General features: G+C 44.8%; 1 protein-coding gene across 2 annotated transcripts in view; it reads left to right on the top strand.

The window, feature by feature from the left end:
• Window positions 1-18,557, top strand: part of DPY19L2 (dpy-19 like 2) — a 61,115-nt gene extending 42,558 nt beyond the window's left edge. Inside the window, exons 14-22 of one of the 2 annotated variants that reach the window (XM_036246896.1) lie at window positions 8-109; window positions 1,096-1,167; window positions 4,075-4,121; window positions 6,260-6,284; window positions 9,361-9,480; window positions 10,359-10,533; window positions 13,792-13,891; window positions 15,335-15,460; window positions 18,407-18,557. In XM_036246896.1, the coding sequence (XP_036102789.1) occupies window positions 8-109; window positions 1,096-1,167; window positions 4,075-4,121; window positions 6,260-6,284; window positions 9,361-9,480; window positions 10,359-10,533; window positions 13,792-13,891; window positions 15,335-15,460; window positions 18,407-18,557 (918 nt within the window). Of the gene's footprint in view, window positions 1-7; window positions 110-1,095; window positions 1,168-4,074; window positions 4,122-6,259; window positions 6,285-9,360; window positions 9,481-10,358; window positions 10,534-13,791; window positions 13,892-15,334; window positions 15,461-18,406 lie in introns of those variants that run through there. The other variant, XM_036246897.1, reaches the window with a different exon arrangement.
• Window positions 18,558-19,384: the final 827 nt, after the last annotated feature.

Here is a 19,384-nt window from a genome sequence, read left to right on the forward strand (position 1 = left end):
CTTCCAGATTCGCCTGAGTGACCTTATAGCTGCGAGAATCTTAAGGTATACAGATTTCGACACCTTAATTTACACCTGTGCTCCTGAATTTGACTTTATGGAGAAAGCGGTATGTATTTTTTATTTTTTTGCTTTTAACTCCTCTACCTGTGTGATGGATTTCTGCTTTTCAGTTATCTTTTGAATGTGAAATTCGCATTCAGAAACATCCAACTTAGTTGCCCTGTCATTTTTTGCTGTCATGTTTGGCCCTCCTCCCCGGCTCTCATGCGTAAAAGCAGTACACAGTGCCCTCCCTTAGAGGGTCCTGATGGATGAATGAGATGATCGGCGTGAGTGCTGCCATGTGATCCACATATGTGCTGTTATCACAGCTCAGCGTCTTGCTGCCATCTAGGTCCGCTGGAGGTGTGGGACCACTCAGGAAAAGTCAGTCCAAAGCCTTTTCTCGGTTTTTAAAAAATTCAGTTTTATGTCATTTACTAACCCCAAATACTACAAAAGTTTTAAACAAGATGCTGCCGGCAGAAGTACGTTCTTCTCGTCCCTGCCCACCCAGCCATGCGTTCCCTCGGAAACAGCCCCTGGCCACTAGTCAGCTGCGAGGTCTTCGGGGTGGTCACAGGGCAAATCACTGCCCTGCACAGCAGCTCAGGGACACTCCTGAGCCGCTGCAGTCCTCGGTCGTGCTCACAGGAAGGACTCAGCTAGCTGTCCTCGCTGTTCTAGTCTCATCAGTGCAAATCACGGACTGTGCAGCCCAGGAAATGATCGTGTAGGGCCCAGCAAACACGCAGTAGAAAACTTCACACTATGTAATTAAAGGAGGGATAAGCCCAAAAGAAAGGAAAAATTAATAGACAAAGCTAATTTGAGGTTTAATACGTTTACCATTAAAATTTGGGGTAAATTCACATCACTGTTTTTTACGTTGATTCTTAGATTAGAACGTGAAGGTTGATAAACATATATTCTGTTAATGACAAAGTTCTACCTTTAAGAAATTTCACAGTGAGGCTCAATTTGACAAGGATTTTTACTCGTTTAATGTGAACTTGGACGAACGACCGTCTGGAATAACTGGTTTCATTTCAGACTCCCCTGCGGTACACGAAGACGCTGCTGCTCCCGCTCGTCCTGGGGATCACTTACCTCATCCTTAGAAAGGTACTTTTAGGAAAAGTGCTGTCACTGTGGATTCAAGACAAGGGCTTCTAATAGATTCATGATAATAGCTCTGAATTCTTATTTTTAGGATAAACTCTTCCCCTCCCCCCCAATTTTTGTATTGAAATCATTTTTTAAATCTGGTATTATATGTTTAGTTTTTTAGAAAGCCACTTTAGAAAAGGTATCCTTAGGTACTCTCTCCATTATCCACTAAGTGGCAAGAACTCTGTTAACATCCCAGGTGCACGGGGACCCAAGACAGGCCCGCACCTTAGGACTTCCAGCCAGTGGGGGCGGGGCCATGAAACAGCCACACGCATGACTAAAGCATTACAGTTGTTACGGATGCTCTGAAAGCCAAGTACAGGACAGCTTTGATGTCTTTTGACTACAAAGCTCGTTCAAAGAAATCCTGATCCATTTTGAGACATGCACAGGGGAAATTTGTATCACTATTAAAAAAACTCATTCTGTACATGTTCATTGTTTTCATAACTAAAGAGCATGTTATGGCTATGGAAGGAATAATGTTTAAACTACCACTGGCAGATTTTCTTGGTCTGGGAATGGTTTATCTGGTCAATGAGAGCAGGTCCTTAGTTTTAGCAATTTGAACCATCTTCATATGGTTTACAAGTTGTCTTGCCTTAAGGCAGTATCTGTTATTTCCTCCTGTGGGCAGAGCAATAACATGCTTTTTCTACCCCCAACCCCTGCCGAGTGCAGTGTGTTTAAACTGGTTTTCGGTATTTAGAATCAGAGTGCTTATCTTCTCTCTGTAGTTCTAGCTCCCATGTGTCTCGCTCCTTTGTCTTCACATAGAATGTGAATCATTTATGAGCGAAAGGCACCTCCTCCACATCTCTGTAGAGATGACCCTGGTCCCTAGGGACCACTTGGAAAGTCAGGATGGAGGTGATGGGAAGGACGGGTCGACCCCACCCGGGTTTGCTGCTCCCCACTCGCTTTGCCCTGCGCAAGTGGCAGGTTCTCTCCACCAGCCTGTTTCTAGTCTAGCGTGGACAGCTGGTGTTCTTACAAGGCTCCACTTGGAGTGGCTAATGCAGGGAGGAACTATTCTGTTTTATTTTTAATATATATTTTTCTTTATTGAATCTAGAGAGAGAGAGAGAGAGAGAGAAACATGGATGAGAGAGAACACCAGTTGGCCGCCTCCTGCACGCCCCCCACTGGGGATCAGGCCCACAACCTGGACATGTGCCCTGACCGGGAATGGAACTGGTGACCTCTTAGTGCAGGGTCGACAACCAACCACGGAGCGACACCGGCTGGGCAGGCAGGAACTGTTCTGTGAGGAGATAGCAGCACAGGAGACAATGAGAGCTAGATCCACTGTTACTATTTCCTAAAAAGTTAAGATCCAAGACTAGTAAACAACACTCCAAACACACCACATCTCAGAGCGTTTGCATGTATAGCAGATGCAGATGCACGCACACACGCATACCCACACACACGACACACACAGACACACACACCTGCAGCCATTAAGGCTCACTTTTTCTCTGCGGTCACGGACACCCCTCAGTCTTCACTTGTCCTGTTGTTGTTCAGTTTGCACCTCAAGGATATTTCGGATGTTCGCTTAAATTTTCACTTGTGTGAAATCCCTTCTGGGAAGGAAGAAAGGAAGGCATATGTGATTTTCCTGGGACACGACTGAATTTTAAACTCCTGGAAGTGTGTATCTCCTGTCCCCTCAATCAGCTTTGCTTGCCACAGTGACCGGGATTTTGTCCTGTCACCTGGGACAGCGCAGTGGCCAGGATTTTGTCCCGTCACCTGGGACAGCCACAGTGACCAGGATTTTGTCCCGTCACCTGGGACAGCACAGTGGCCAGGATTTCGTCCCGTCATCTGGGACAGCTGCAGTGACCAGGATTTTGTCCTGTCACCTGGGACAGCGCAGTGGCCAGGATTTTGTCCCGTCACCTGGGACAGCCGCAGTGACCGGGATTTCGTCCCATCACCTGGGACAGCCACAGTGACCGGGATTTTGTCCCATCACCTGGGACAGCCACAGTGACTGGGATTTTGTCCAGCCGCAGTGACCGGGATTTTGTCCTGTCACCTGGGACAGTCTTCCATGCAGGCGCTCTTGAATCAGAGAGGAGTTTAAAATTCTGAACTTAAGAGTTCCAATTTCACCATTTTTCTCCAGCATTATTCTGGGACTATAAACCATGCATTATGGAGAGTATAACATTTAAAGTTCCCCATAACGTTTTATCTTCCCATTTATGTCGCATCCGATGGCTGCTGGAGCCCCTCTGCCCAGCTTTAGCCTCCACGTCCCCTGCCCCCCACTCCGCATCACCTGTGCGTTTCCAGGTTCCCACACGTGCTCTTAGGCCTTGTGCGGCCGTGGCTTCAGGCTGCACAGACCGGGAGGCAGATGTGAGCCACAGCTAATCTGACAGTGATCAGGAGTTTGAGGGAGGTAGGAACTGACTGCGACGCTAGACAGACAGACAGAGAGAGAGTGTGCGTGAGTTTCCTGATTCGCTTGGAAGGTGAATGTAAAATAGCCTCTGAGCTCTGGCCTGTGTGGCTCAGTTGGTTGGGCATCATCTTGGGCACTGAAAGGTCGCAGGTTCGATTCCTGGTCAGGGCACATACCCAGTTGCGGGTTGGCTCCCCCATCAGGGAGCATACTAGAAGCAGCTGATGGATGTTTCTCTGTTTCCTTCTCCCTCCCTCCGTCCCTCTCTCCCTTTCTCCTTTCCTCTCTCTCTAAAAAAGCAATAAAAGCATATCTTCTGGTGAAGATTAAATAAATAAATAAACTTCTTTCTACTGGGTGTGTTTATGTTAATGAATGAGGGCATTTTAAATGTCGAATAATTTCTTAGAAAAGTTTCATTGATTTGATTCCATTCACAGACTTTCCGTGATATTTTAAGTGTCTTATCTACAAACACTTGTCTAAGGTAATTATATCATAGTTGTTACTAGATCATTCTATATTTAATTATTAAATAACTTACTGTCATATCAATGTTTCAGCTGAATGGCCATTAAACTTCAGCATTGTGATTAAGAAAAGAGATACAAACCAAACTTACATGTCTTCTAAAAATAAATAAGTAAAAGACTGAATGTATTAGTCTTATTGGTTGGATCTCTTTTATGTATTTGACCTGGTTTTGGAGATATTTATATTTGTGAATTAACTCAAAATTTAAATTGATTTAGTTTATTTTTAATATATGACTAGAATTTCAAGTCAATAAATAGAAGTAAGCTGAAGTTTTATTTGGGCAATCCCTTTTTTCTTTTTACTTTCGGAGAAAGCATAATTGTTTTTCTGAATATTCATGAAAGTTTTTTCTACATTTATTATTAAAACTATTTGTTCCATCACATATTGTTGTGGATTTAGTCAGCTCACTAGGTTTACGACATAAACATATGCACGAAAAATATGACATATAAGTAAATTGGTGAAGAAAACGTGTTCTGAGCAAACCTTCCCTTACATCGTATAGATGGAGATACGCCATCAGACGTGTTGTGTTGAAGGAGATACATGCGTGAGGACAGTTCAGATTCACAGAACGATGGTGCGGGCACAGGGTTCCCAGGAGCCCCACTCCGCATACCTGTGTTTTCAGTTAACAGCTTTGGATGGTTTCCGGAAATGCTAATTAGACTCTTACGGATGACATTGTTGAAATGGTGGAATCTTACTTGTTGAAATCGTTTCTAACCAAGGGAGCTGATAGACCCGCTCCACTTCGCTTGGCCGACGGAGCTCTCGACGTTCTGAGAAGAGCATGTAGGGCCCTGGGAACTGTTCACACGAGGGTGCACCGAGGGGCCTGGGGTGTTTCATCAGGAAATAGATGTCTGGGGGAACGTGGACACCGCCTGCAGACATTAGGGAGCATGCAGTGTGGGAGAGGGCACACCCCAGGGGCCAGCGGTGGGAAATACTTAGCTCAAAACAAGGAACTTAGACATTAGAAAGAACTGGCTGTGTGTGTGTGTGTGTGTGTGTGTGTGTGTGTGGATTCCTATAATAATACACAATTATAGGAATCCGCTGAGACCAAACAATGTATCAAGAAAAGAGGCAGCCCATCCTCTGCCCCCCTTGACTGCATAAGCCTAGAAAGCCAGAGATGGAGACAGAGTAATTGATTTCAGGACTGTTTGGAGAGGCTTTGCCCTGACTGCCCATTAAAAACAAATCTCTGGATCTGCCTGTGTCCTTGGATTTCTCTTACTTCTCCTCCAACCCCAAGATCCACGTGAAAAGGCCTCTGCATCATGTAAAGCTTTGTTATAAAACCAAAATATCTGATCTTTCTAATGGAACATAAAAGTAGGCAGTCTTATACTCTTTTATGAGTCTAACGCAAGCTCTCTGAGGATAAAACCAGAAGCAAATATACCCATTTGTGTTCCCTGCACAGAGCCCAGAACACAGGAAGAGTGCCGGAAACATTTAGTCGGTTTTTAGCCATAAATATTTAGTAAATTTGTTAGTCACTTTTCTGGAACTAAAAATATTTATAGACTGTACCCAGTAATTTTTCTTCTAGAAATTTATTCTAAGGAAGTATTCAGAGATGCTCACAGTTTTATGTACAAGGATGTTCGTGGTACTTACTATTGTGAAAATGAAAACAATTCAGAAGTCCAGCAGTACTGAGCATGGTTGACTATGTAAGAAACATGCTTTTGATTCATTTATCCTTTGAGAGGTACAGTTTCCAGCAATTAGTAAAATCTATTTTACCTTAAAAAAGGCTATTGAGCCCTGGCTGGTTTGGCTCAGCGGTTGGAGCGTCGGCCTGCGGACCAGAGAGTCCTGGGTTCGGTTCCCGCTAGGGGCACGGACCAAAAAAAAAAAAAAAAAAGAAAGGCTATTGAGACACCTTAAGTAGGATGACTGTGAATCACGCCTTCTAGATTGCTGTAACTTGTAATGATCTTATCTAACATATTCATTTTTCTTTATGCTTCTAAGTAGTTTAGAGGTCTAAGAAGAAATAAAGTTTATTTTTATGTAATCATAGTATAAAGGACATTTAGTAAACAGAATATTTTTGTTTTATTCTAGAAAACAGCTCCTTGAACACGGTGAGGTAAGGCCTTCATTCTAGCCTCTGGTAGATTTGTGTAGTGAGTTCCAGTCCGAGGCCAGTCCCCGGGGTGGGCCTTCGCTGACAGTCAGCGGCAGCGCTCGGGTGGTTCGGAGGTGGTGGTACATTTCTGCGGACCTTCTCACCTTTGAATCCGCTCTGATTCGAACAGTAGTAAGGATTGGAAAGCAGGAAGGCTGATTTACGACCGTGGGGCATAATTACATTTAATTACTTTCATTCATTAATTGTTTTGTTCATTTAACGATAACATCAATTTCTCGCTGGCCGAGCGAGTCAAGCATCAGATGGGTACCCGCGGCCCTGTGACTGGTGCTGGGCTTCTGCCCACAGGTGCGATGGGCAGTCAGTTAGTACGCTTTAGCAGTGTCACAGGATACAGAAGACGGTACAGCAGGGTCCCGCCCTCAGATATGTGTACGTTTTCCATGGAGACGTGGAAAAAACAAGGCAGCATGTTCTACGGTCCTGACTGACTTTGTGACATGCAAAGGGCTGAGGATATGATTCCCTAAGTAATAGAACTCCGGGCCTTAAAGGAAGGGCCACATTTACAAGGGAGGGCAACTAAATTTGAACTTCGTAGGAATAGCTTACAATGATAACGACTATTCTTTGAATAGTTACCAAGTGCCATGTACTGTGCTGTTTAATTCTCATAATCATAATATTCCCATTTTACAAATAAGAGAAGCATGTTAACTAGGTGATAATGACCCATTGCAGAGATGAACACTACACTAACTCAGTGGTAGGTGAACTCCCTGCTCCCACCAAGCTAAGCGCAGGAGTTCCTGATGAGCAGGGACCGTGAGACCCGGACTCCTTTCTGCGGTGGCTCCGCCCCTCCCGCACGCACCCTGCTCGGCTGCACCGACCCGCCAGCGAGGGGAGAACATGGGAGATGTGCCCTGGAGGCTCGGGGAGGGCAGGGCCGGGAACAGGTGCGGATGCCTCCCCGCAGCCGGGTACAGGCGCAGGGCCACCCCGGACGGCCAGGCAGGCCGGACACACACGGCACTTCGTGCCGGGAGGGACAGCACAGGGACCTCTGCTGAGAACAGACCTGGAGAAATCGGTGGCTGGCTGAGCCTCGAGCTAACTGGCAGGACAGCTTGCACTTGAACCCAGGCCCTCCAAGCCAGTCGGCACCGCTGCCTCCTGACCCCCTTACACCCACGGTTTCATTCTCACCGCAACCCACGGAGGTGAGCACTGCTGGCATTTCTGTCCCCCAGGGGCAGACGGGTGGCATAGGGAGGGACAGCTGGGTGGACCAAGGGCCACAAGCCCAGGGCGTCGCGCAGAATCCACGCTGTGAGCCAGTCACACCGCCGCCACCCAGTGGGACTGCTCATGGGAACCGGCCACGTCTCGCTCTGCACTTCTGTGCTTCTCCCACATCCGCACTGTACACTCCACCAGGCAGTACCTAAAACTGCCTCCTTGTAGAGACACAATGGTCCCAGTGTTCTGCCTCTCCCTTTCCCTCCAAACATGCTCCTGATTTTGCTCAAAGATGAATTTTACCAAGCACACAAAATGAAGGATTGACTTTGAAACAAATGTTCCACCTTCCAGCTCTGGGTCCAAGAATTAGGAAAACAATAAGCAAATTTCATTTTTAAACATCTGAGAAAGGGAAAGAAAAGGCTCTGAATACAGTTTTGCCATTCTGTTCTAAATAGAAATTATGTGTTTCTGCTTATAAAACTGACACACAGTTAATAAGTTTGGAAAATGAAGAAAAAGAACTATTCAGAAATAACCTCTCTCAACTTTTTAGGCCTGTATTCTTGTAGACCACCCCGCTGCCCCCATGCATGTACGTGTGTATATGCACACACGCAAAAATTCACGCACACGCACAGGTGGGCTCCACAGAATTCTGATCTTTCTGTGCCTAGTGTCATACTCTGAAAACGTTTCCATGCCATTAAGTGCTCCTCCCATGTGTAATCTCTCAGTGTGTCTGCACATGTGGAGATGCAGTAATTATTTATCCCTATTTTGGCCACTTAGAATGTTTCTATTTTTGCTGCTAAAATGTCACTTCAGCGATCATCTTTGCAGAAGCATTTTTTGTTCCAATTAGTCCGTTCACTTAAATTCCTAGGATGGAAAGTTAGGTCAAAGGGGTTGGCTCTTTTCTAGAGTCTTAGTAAATGCTGCTGCACATAGGAAATGCACCAGTTTACCTCGTGCACCAGTGTTTCATGGCATCCTCTCTAACACTGAGTATTAATTTATTATTTGTCAATTTTAAAGATGAAAAGACCTGTTATCTTTAACATTTAATTTGCTTGACTGTTAGAACATGGATATTTAGTTGGCACTTACTTTTGGTCGCATTAATTCTGTCCCTTTTGCTAGTGCGGAGTCGGTGACTATTTTAACGAATATGTCTATCAGAGAAGTGTCGTTTGACACTTTTGCTTAGTGGAACTCCATGTTAGTCAAAATGAGGTGTCCTACGAATCAACACATGTATTTATATAATTCCACAGCTTTTAAAATAATCTCGTTCATGTTTTGCCCTGATGTTTGTTGCTGTGTGGATGGCATGCACATTTGTGCAGCATGGCATGTTTCATGTCTCTGCGGCTCACTTCCTCGCCTGGGGGGGTCCTCGCTCCAGCGCCACCTTTCACAGGCGGCGGCCCCCACCTGTGGCCTCACACAGCCCTGCCCTCCAGCCTCTGTCCCCGCTCCGTGCTCTCTTCCCTACCCTCACCACTTCCTGAAAGACCGTGTAATGGGTCTGTTTTTGCTTTGCCTGTTTTCTGTCTCTCTTTCCTAAATACACTGGATGTCAGCCTCACAGGGCCGAAGTCGCTCATGCTGTTTGTGCACCGTTGACTCCGCAGCACGGGGCACAGTGCCTGGGGTGGAGTAGGCATTCAGTCCATCTTCGTCGAATAAATGAATCCACTCGAGGCTGCCCACTAAGTTAGAAGATCCTTGTCCTGATGAAGCCTAATAGTTCGAACACCCTTTATTTCACATTAATTGAAAAATACATCAAGTGAACCTGTCGTTTTGTTTTGTGTTTTTGTAGCTAATTTTTCACACATTGCAGCTGTTGGCATTCACGGCTCTCGCCACTTTGATCATGAGGCTGAAGCTGTTTCTGACCCCTCACCTGTGTGTCATGGCGTCCCTGATCTGCTCTCGGCGGGTAAGGCCTTCGCTCCTGGCTGCGGGCCGACAGCCGTGGCAGCCGCCGTGCGCTCACCACGAGTGCTGAGCAGTCCACGGCCAGACGCGCGTGCCGGCTCGAGGGGTCACTCTGGAGGAAAACGAGCAACTTCAAGTCGCTGTGAAAATCACTCGCAGATTTTAACCGGAATTTCTGAGACGAGTGATGAGGCAGCCTCACCCCTGTGCCAGGGCCTGCCCACGGGCGTCGTGTTGGGTGGGGCTCAGGTCTGCGCCGGAGGGTCATGGCCCGCCACCCCGGTGCGGCTGATCGGAGGGCGGGCGCCGGGTGGTCGCGCTGGCTCTGTGCTGCTGGCTCGGAGACCCCTGGGAAAACTTGTCCATTCTGGGGTCCCAGCACGGAAGCTACTCTGCGCAGGAGCCAGACACAGTAGCTGGAATTTTGGGCCCCGGGTGCTCTGGAAACACCTTGGTTAGTGTTGATCAGGGGAGCCTTGTCTTAGAATGTCAGACGCTGCTTTTCCTGGGAGGAAACGCGTGTTCCTCCTGGTGGGGTTCCCCCCTTTCAGGGTGTCCATAAAGGCAGCCGGACGTTACGGCAGTTAGTTCTGGGGCGTTTCAAAACCGTGACCTGCTAATCTTAACCCCCGGGGTAAGCCAGCTCTAGGAGGGCTGGGTGTTCCTCCCGTAACTCTCCCGGGAGGAAAGCACACTTCCCTTTGCACTGGGCCCTGGGGTTCCAACACCTTTGCTGGTTCTCACAGCAGGGGGTGCTAGTCCTGGGAGTTGTTAGTGTCCATGACGATATCAAGTCTAAGTAGCAAGGTGAGAATTTAGTGCTGACCCCAGAGCACTCTTCACGTAAGAATGATAAATAAATGGTTTCTTTCATTTCAGCTCTTTGGCTGGCTTTTTTGCAGAGTTCGTTTTGAGAATGTCATCTTTGGCATCCTCACAGTCATGTCCCTCCAGGGCTGCGCCAACCTCCACGGCCAGTGGAGCATAATGGGAGAATTTAATAACTTGCCGCAGGAAGAACTGATACAGTGGATCATACACAATACCAGACCAGGTATGTAGCTGCTCAGTGCTTGGACACACCCGTTTACACACACACACACACACACACACACACACGCGCGGAGTCACACCCCACAGGCTTTGAGCAGGGTAATGGCAGTGCCCAAAGCTTGTCAAAAAGTGGTCCTGTGCCCTCTTTCAGTCCTTCCTCGGTAACCGTCAGAATGTCATGAACATCAGGAAGTAAGGATGGTTCACGGTTAGCTGTGTGCTGTAACTCTGAGATCCTATTGTATTCTAACCCGAACAAATTACAGAGCAAATGTATCTAGAGTGACAGAATTTCACCCCTTGTGACAGACCTTCGGAGAAGATGCTTGTGACTGCGGGGAGGTGAACCTCACTTCGGTCACTGCTGTCTGCCCCCACCCTGTCACACCTGTCGCATGCGGAAGAGTTAAAATCTTGGCCCTTCTGTTCTGTTCACCAAGTCGTTTCAAAGAGATGGTTATATATCTTACTTTAAATATTCCGAAATATTATTTTTAGCTTGCCTTTTCTTCTTCCTGTCTTTTTCCAGAGCCACCTCAAGCAGATAGATAATAGCTTCACTTTCAACTGCCTTGCTGGAGAATAAGCACGTTCGACAGTATTTTCTGTAAGCGGTCTCTCACCTTGTCCGAGGCTGTTCTTGATGTTTAGTGATTTTCCCTGGCGCAAGCTCTGCTGTGGTCTGTTTCCGTTTATCCTGTGACTCCTTGAGTCAGTTTCATCTTATCCCTTATTTGATAGACACCACTCTGCTGATTAATTATCATTAAGGTAAACCTTTATAAGCTTCGACTCAGATCTTTATTTGGTCTGTGGCTTTCAAAGGTGACAGTGCCTCCTTGCTTAGAGATTCCAGGCCAGTTTGATGAGAATTCTAAAGGTGACCTCCAGCGACCTTCCCCCTGGAGGAGTGCTGGCAGGCACCGCCTTGCTCTCCTGGCCCCTCCCCAGCTGCAGCCCATCCCTCCCTCCCCCCAGCTTTGCAAGGCGCCTGGTCTTCACGGCTTTCCTTGCGTCCCTTTGTTCTGGTGTCCCCGTCGCTCTCAGAGTGACTTCTGAGATAACTCGCACAAGCGCCTATGTCATTTGTCGCTGCCTCTTCTTGATCTTCTCATGAGTCTCTTCCAGCCCTGTGCTGTGAGTTCTCCGGGGTCACCACGTGTTTGCTGAAAGCAGTCCCGGGGGTTCCGCAGTGCGGGCGGGCCGGGGCTTGCGCTCAGGTCCCCACGTAGGGCTGTCGCGTAGGACTGTGCAGTTCACTCGTGCGCTGCGCAAAGGTGCCCGCTGGAGGGGAAGGTGGGAACCAAATCCACTTTGGCCCACTCACCCCGTGGTGTGTGGATGAGGCTCCGCAAGCCAGCGGGGTGCTTTTCCCTACCACATCCAGCAGCCCAAGGAGACCCGTATATTTATAGGAAAACATCCTGTTCTTGCCCTGTCATGTTCTTGTTTTCTTCCTCTCTCTCTGCCGTCGATGGTCTCTCCTTGGTGGTTCCAGCTCTAGCTGGACAGGCCTACATAGTGTCCTCCAGATGGCCCTGGCCCCAGGCTTGGGGCCCTCCCGCCCAGGGTTCCCAGGCTTGGTGGGCACTGTGGCATTGGGGGCCACCCTGTGCCTCAGAATGCTCTGCAGCAACCCTCTGCCCAGCCCGCAGACACCCGCGGCCCCGCCCAGCGGCCTGCCACCAGGAGCCGCTCCAGAGGTTGACACTGTCCCTAGGAAACAATCACCCTGGTAGAGAGCCACGGCTCAGGCCTGGGGGCTTTTCATCAGGAAGTATTGAATCTTGCAGTAAGAGATACACATTTCCACTTCAGTTGACTTAAATATTTTAAAGTTTAAGGCATAGGAAGAGATTATAATTCAAAATTATCTTTAGAATGCTTAGTTATATTCAAAAGTAAACATTTAGTTATTTATAATAGATCTGTTCTTATTGGTGATCTTATTGTGCTGATTAAAAAGGTAATAACCCTGGCTGGTTTGGCTCAACGGTTAGAGCGTTGACCCGCGGACCAGAGAGACCTGGGTTCGGTTCCCGCTAAAGGGCATGTACCTTGGTTGCAGTTTGTCCCCAGCCCCGGTTGGGATCATGTGGGTGGCAGCTACTCGATGTGTCTCTCTCACATCGATGTTTCTCTCTCTCTTCCTCCCTCTCTCTCTCCCGCTCTATCTGAAGGTAAATGCAAAAATGTCCTCGGGTGAGGATAAAAACAAAACAAAACAAAAAAACCACAATAATAACCTTCCTAATTATGTAGTCATTATACAGAAGTGCCAGGAGGTAAGCATTTGGCCTTTTTTGTCTTCCAAGAGAAGAAACTGGAAATGAAGTCAGATAGCGAGTTTTGGTCAATCCCAGTTACACAAAATGCAGATACATTCAAATCTGCCATCACTGCAAATGTATGAACGATAAAGTCAAGCAGACGCCAAGACGTGGTAATGAGGAATATTTAAAGATGACCCGAGGGAAGAAAGCAAGGCTCTCTCCCAGCAGGTCTTCCGGGCCACAGTTCACAACTCACAAAAGGCATTTTGAAAATGAGCCATGAGCCCTGGCCATTGTGGCTCAGTTGGCTGGACACTGTCCCATGCACTGGAAGGTTGCGGGTTCGATTCCCAGGCAGAGCACATGTTCTGGTTGTGGGCTCAATCCCTGGTCAGGGGCATGAAGGAAGCAGTCAACTGGTATTTCTCTCTCATCGATGTTTCTGTCTCTATTCCTCCCCCTTCATCTCTCTCTAAAAATCAATAAAAACATATTTTTCAAAATGAGCCATGAGACTTGCCCATTAGCCCACCTAAGAGTCTAGCCTAGCATTTTAAGTTGGAACAAGATATGAAATTCTGCCATTCTTTCTCAGCACAGTGCCAGACGCGGCAGGAGCTGGCATCAGGTGGCGAGGAGGGGGCCTCAGACGCTTCTCGCTGTGTGGTCTTGGGAAAGTCACTTAACCTCGCTGAGTCTTGGCTTCCTCATCTATGGAATGAGAATCACTTAGAACCCACCATGTCAAGCTGTGCAAATGAAATTGTGTGATCCTAGTAGCAGTATTTAGCCCAGTTCCTGGCACCAGGAACACATGTAACAAACATTAGCTATTATTCCGGAAGACGGTCAGTCAGTGACGAGTGAAGAAAAATCACGGTGCCTGTGGTTACGTGTACTTCAGCGTTCTTCATTCAGGGTCCAGATAGACAAGTCGCCTTTGCTCTTCTTTACAACATGTCATTAAGGGATATAATCTTTTTCAGATGCTGTGTTCGCGGGTGCCATGCCTACGATGGCAAGTGTCAAGCTGTCCACCCTGCACCCCATTGTGAACCACCCGCACTATGAGGATGCAGACTTGAGGTTGGCAGAGCTGATGGAGTAGTTCACCCAGACACACTCACAAGTCGTGCTGACTCTCAGGACTAGGGAAAAGTTTACACATGCGCACACACGCTCTCATCCTCGTATCCATACTGGAAGTTAAACGTGTGCACTATCCATCCAGAAATTGCATGCATATCTGGACTCTGAAGCCAGTTAATAAGCTCTGGGAACTGACAAAAGCAAAAGCCAATTTTTTCAAAGTGAAAAATGTGTCACATGCTTATGACTAGCCTCAGTGTACATGCATGTGTGTGTACATGCACATGCATGTGTTCGTTCCAGTAAAACTCAGGAGTGATAACGAGCTGAGATGGATTTGGCTCATGGCTGTATCCTCCAGCCCCTGCTTTGGATTCCACAGCCCTCCCCCTATTTTAAGACACCGATCTCCATCTTACTGCTGGCCAGTGACTAGCCTTTTTGAACAGATAGAAAAAAAAAAAAACATGAAATTTGCAATGTTACATGCTTTTATAAAAATTTAGGGTGTCGCCCTGGCCGCTTTGGCTCAGTGGTTGGAGCGTCAACCTGTGGACCAGAGAGTCCTGGGTTTGGTTCCTGCTAGGGGCATGTACCAAAACAAAAAAAAAAAATTTAGGGTGTCCTTCTGCTAGATAGTGTGGTTATGAGAACTCTAGTTTCCACTGAAGTCTGAAAATTATGTTAAGTGACTGGTTTTAAGAAATTATTTTAATCGTAGTAATTGTCAGGGTAATTTTTTCCTTTGCCTATCATTATAGATAATATTTTTGGCCTATCATTACAAGTAAAATTTTAAATTATTTGAAGTTTGATGTCCTGTCGTGGAGTTTGGGCATCCCACATGCAACTCCTAAGACATGTCTAGTGCGTAAATGGGCATTTGTTAAGATTTCACAGAAACTCACATTTAAGGCTAAGTCATGTATTGTTCCATATCTTGGTGAACATCCCTGTGTTCCAAGCTTCTGTGAAGGTACTTTATCTACTGCTGCCCTCGACACCCATGGTCCGAATGTTCTGTTTCCTACATTCAGCTCAACTCACATGTTTTCAGATCTTCTATAGATGAAACTATCTACTGAGATCTATGTTTTAACTGTATTTAGCTTCTACCAGAATGTGCTCCATAAGCAGATTGTTTTATGAATTGTACAATGCAAATTTTATATTCTGAATGATTAACCTGTTCTCCAACTCTAGATACTAAACTGGTTTATAAGCAAGCAATACATGCAAAGTTCAAACTGCTGTATGTTTTAGCATGTGCACAATATATGAAGTGCAGAAACTGCTGTTCCCAAAGTAATTCATGCTGCTTGGGGTCATGTATATATAAATGTCCATCCAATGAGCACTGAGATGTTAATTTACTAGCAACATTTTTATACTCCAATCTTACCATAAATTAAAATTTTTAACCTGTCTTTAAATTTAAAGGGCTCGGACAAAAATAGTTTATTCTGCATATAGTCGAAAATCTGCAAAAGAAGTAAGAGATAAACTGTTGGAGTTGCATGTGAATTATTACGTTCTGGAAGAGGCGTGGTGTGTTGTGAGAACCAAGTGAGTACGAGCCCTAATTAAGCAACAACTGTTTTACTTTTTTAAAGTAGTCCTGATTTTTTAAAGAATTTTTATTCTAAATAAATTTTATTAAAATATTTTATTTAAAATTATTTCTTATATGAAAGTAAAATTGTACTATCACTTCAGTAGAATTCAATTAAAAAATTATAGTGTACTTTAGGTTCCTCGTTTTTTAATTTTAATTTATTATCTTAAATGTAGCATTTTTTTCATAAAGATTTTTCTGTTTTTATGATAATGTTTATGAGATGTGTGTAATACAGATTGAGTTCACAGCCAAGTGAAACACTAGAGTTCTGTTGCTACAGATGTGTTACACTGGATTGATAAGGGTTATAAGAAAAGTTTCACATAACTTAAGAAGACATAATAAAAATATTTTTAATTAAAACATTTTAAATTTCTGAGTTTCGAATCTCTAAAAATCACAAAATTAAAAAATGTTTAATGGATAACTTTAGGCTTTTTTTTAGACTTCTTGATCTAAGAGGTGCTGAGTTTTATTAAGCCCAACAGGGAACATTTTTATTTCTCCTGTGGATAATTAGGAATTAGGGTATAACAGTGTTGGAAAGCTAAGTTCACAAATTTTAGTGGCTTGTTTTTATATATAATGTTAATATCTAGTAAATATATCTAGGAAGAAATGGCATCTTGCAAAAGAAGATAGAGGAACATCATAATGTTTGTGCATGTGAAATCATATTGACTTAAATTTAATAAAACAAAATAGACTACAAAACGAGGCTTATTTTGTAATGGCAAAAGGATTACTTCATCAAAGAAACATAATTATGAATGTGTATACCTCTAAACAGCACTTCAAAGGACACGAACTAAAAATAATGCAGAATTAAAAGAAAGACACACAAATCTTCATAGCTGGAAATGTTACTCCTTTTTCTTTTCTTTTTTTAAATTAATTTATTTTTTAATCCTCACCTGAGGATATTTTTTCCATTTTTTGTTCAGATAGAGTGGGAGGGAGAGAGAGGACGAGAGAGAGAGAGAGAGAAAAACATCAACGTGAAAGGGACGCATCAAGTGGCTGCCACCTGCACGACCCAACCAGGGCCGGGGACAAACTGCAACCGAGGTACATGCCCTTAGCGGGACCCGAACCCGGGCCTCCCAGGACCGCAGGTCGACACTCTAACCACTGAGCCAAACCGGCCAGGGCAACAGTCCTTTTTCTACTGGAAAAGTAGACAAGAAGCCAGTAAGGATACAGGGCGTGAGCAAGGACGGTATCCAGCGCCCTGGTCGATCAGCACGCAGCCCGGTGCGGCCCCAGCTGGAAACCACGTTCTTTCATGAGCACGGGAGTCCCCAGAAGAGGAGATGCGCTGGCCGTGAGAGCAGGCTCAGTGTGTCTGAATAGTCTGAGATCAATCAAATTAGACACCGATAAGAAATAGATGCCCAGTAAAGCCATACACATTTGGAAACTAGGCAGTGAACTTAAGGATAACTATGGGTCACAGAGAGCACCACAAAGGAAATATTAAAAAATGATATATTTTACTTGAATGGAAAACAAGTCCTTTAAAAACTGTTGCTGAGCCCTGGCCAGTTTGGCTCAGCGGTTAGAGCGTCCGCCTGCGGTCCAGAGAGACCCGGGTTCAGTTCCCGCTAAGGGCATGTATCTCGGTTGCAGTTTGTCCCCGGCCCTGGTGGGTCGTGCGGGTGGCAGCCACTCAATGTGTCCCTTTCACATCGATGTTTCTCTCTCTCTCTCTTCCTCTCTCTCCCTCCCACTCTATCTGAACAAAAAATGGAAAAATGTCCTTGGGTGAGGATTAAAAAAAACAACAAAACTGTTGCTGATCTAACTGGGCATCTGTATAGAAGAAAGTTGAACCATGACCCTGTACTATGCCACACACAATATAAAAGCTAAAATTATAAAGATTTCTTAGAGCACAGAGCACTAACCATAAAATATAAAGTCAGTTACATATGTGACAATTGACATTTTTTTCTCAAAAGATGGTAAGAAAATGAAAGGGCAAGTTACAGATTGGGAGAAAACAATCGCAACGCATATATCTGATAACAGACTGACATATATAGTTTATAGAAACATATTTTACAAATTGCTGATACCTGGAATCTGAAAATACTGAGCTGAGAGCTGCTACACCCGCAGGAGACCCAGCCACGTTAACTGACTGCAAACAGTCATCAGGAGAACACAGCAGATTTCAGAATCACAATTTGTGATCTCCAGTGTCCAGTTTCCAACCAGAAATGATCGGATCTACAAAAAAATGGACGTGTGACCAATTCGAAGGAAAAAAGTTGGTGGAAACTGATTTCAGTAGGCCCAGATGTTGAACTTAGCAGTCAACATCTGTAAAGCCTCTATGGTCAACATAGTCAAATAATTAAGGAAAATATTCTTTAGTGAGAAATATTACTTCATCCCATCCACTCACAGAGCCACCCAAATGGAAAGGGTTGAGGGGAGCAGATTTGGCCTAAGACCTTCCCTTTCCTGTGTTGACTGTATGTTTTCATGCACCAATTTAAGCTCAAAAATATGATTTTCATCAGGAATTATATAAACTTTTTAAAGTTTTGTCTCATTCTACTAATAGGCCTTATGTTTGGCTGGCAATATCACTTAGAAAATATATTGATTTATATTTATTTTGAAAATGAATGTTTAAATATGTAGTTCTGAACATATACTGATCCTTTCTGAGATTCACTAACATATTGATCATTTGATTAAGTGGAACATGAAAAGGCAACGTAATTTCATTTTTCTCTCTAAATATTGAACTTATTCTGACATGGTGCCTGAAAACCTTTACTATATTGAAAAATTAGCCTCTCAAATCCTAGGCGCCGCTCTGCACTGTCTGTGTCCCCGGACCCGAGTCACTGTTGATGTGGTGCCCTGTGCCTTGCTTGCAGGCCCGGCTGCAGTATGCTTGAGATCTGGGATTTGGAAGATCCTTCCAACACCGCGAACCCTCCCCTGTGCAGCGTCCTGCTCAAGGATGCGAGGCCGTACTTCACCCTCGTGTTTCACAACAGCATGTACAGAGTGCTGAAGGTCGCCTGAGCGCACAGCTGCCCATTGCCTTGTGGTGCAAAGAAGTGTGTCGAAAACAATCACTTTGGCTTATTTACACGAATAACAATCACAATCTTTAATAAGGGACCCTTAAAAAGAAGAGTATAAAATGATTTAGTTTTTCTGATTGCTCAAGGGTAAATTCTTTCATTGTTTTCCATTCAATGGCAGCCTCATTAAGCTTGTCACTTAAGTAATTAAATCGTTTCATGCTGCATAAACAAATGTTCATCTTAAAGTTTTTTAAAAAATTGTATGTAAAGAAACAATGAAATTTAATAAATCAAAGATACGCATTTCTTTCTGAATCCAACTAGGTGAATTGCTTCAGATTTTCTCTAGTACAGGATACGCTGGTTCAAACACTCTAGACCGCTCGGACAGACTAAGGCCATTTCTGAAATGACCCCTCAGATCGGGATACCAGCCCCAACTTCTTACCTCTCTGCGGCAAGCTGTGTAGACTGTGCTACTACCAAGGTTGTTTCTGCTTTTGCTAGCCTTCAGGAAAGGCCTTTAATCGCTTTTAATAACTTTTTATCATTTCAAGTTAAATATTTTTAAAAACAGCTTGGTTTGTAATGTTTTGAACCCCTAGGATTTCTTTACCCAACCAGAGAAGTAGTTTTTCCATTGATGAGTTCTCAGCCTAAGTTCAATGAGTTATTCATCTGTCTTTAGAATCCAGTGGTTTTTCTTTCAATATCCAGATGAAATAAAAATTGCTGTCATACATGACATAATTTGGGGTTAAACATAATCAGAAAAGAAAATCCAGTTAAATGTATCCAATGAGATTTTAAGGTTCTGGATCC

This window comes from Molossus molossus, unplaced genomic scaffold, assembly GCF_014108415.1.
Source record: "Molossus molossus isolate mMolMol1 unplaced genomic scaffold, mMolMol1.p scaffold_m16_p_7, whole genome shotgun sequence".
Taxonomy (NCBI): Eukaryota; Metazoa; Chordata; class Mammalia; order Chiroptera; family Molossidae; genus Molossus; species Molossus molossus.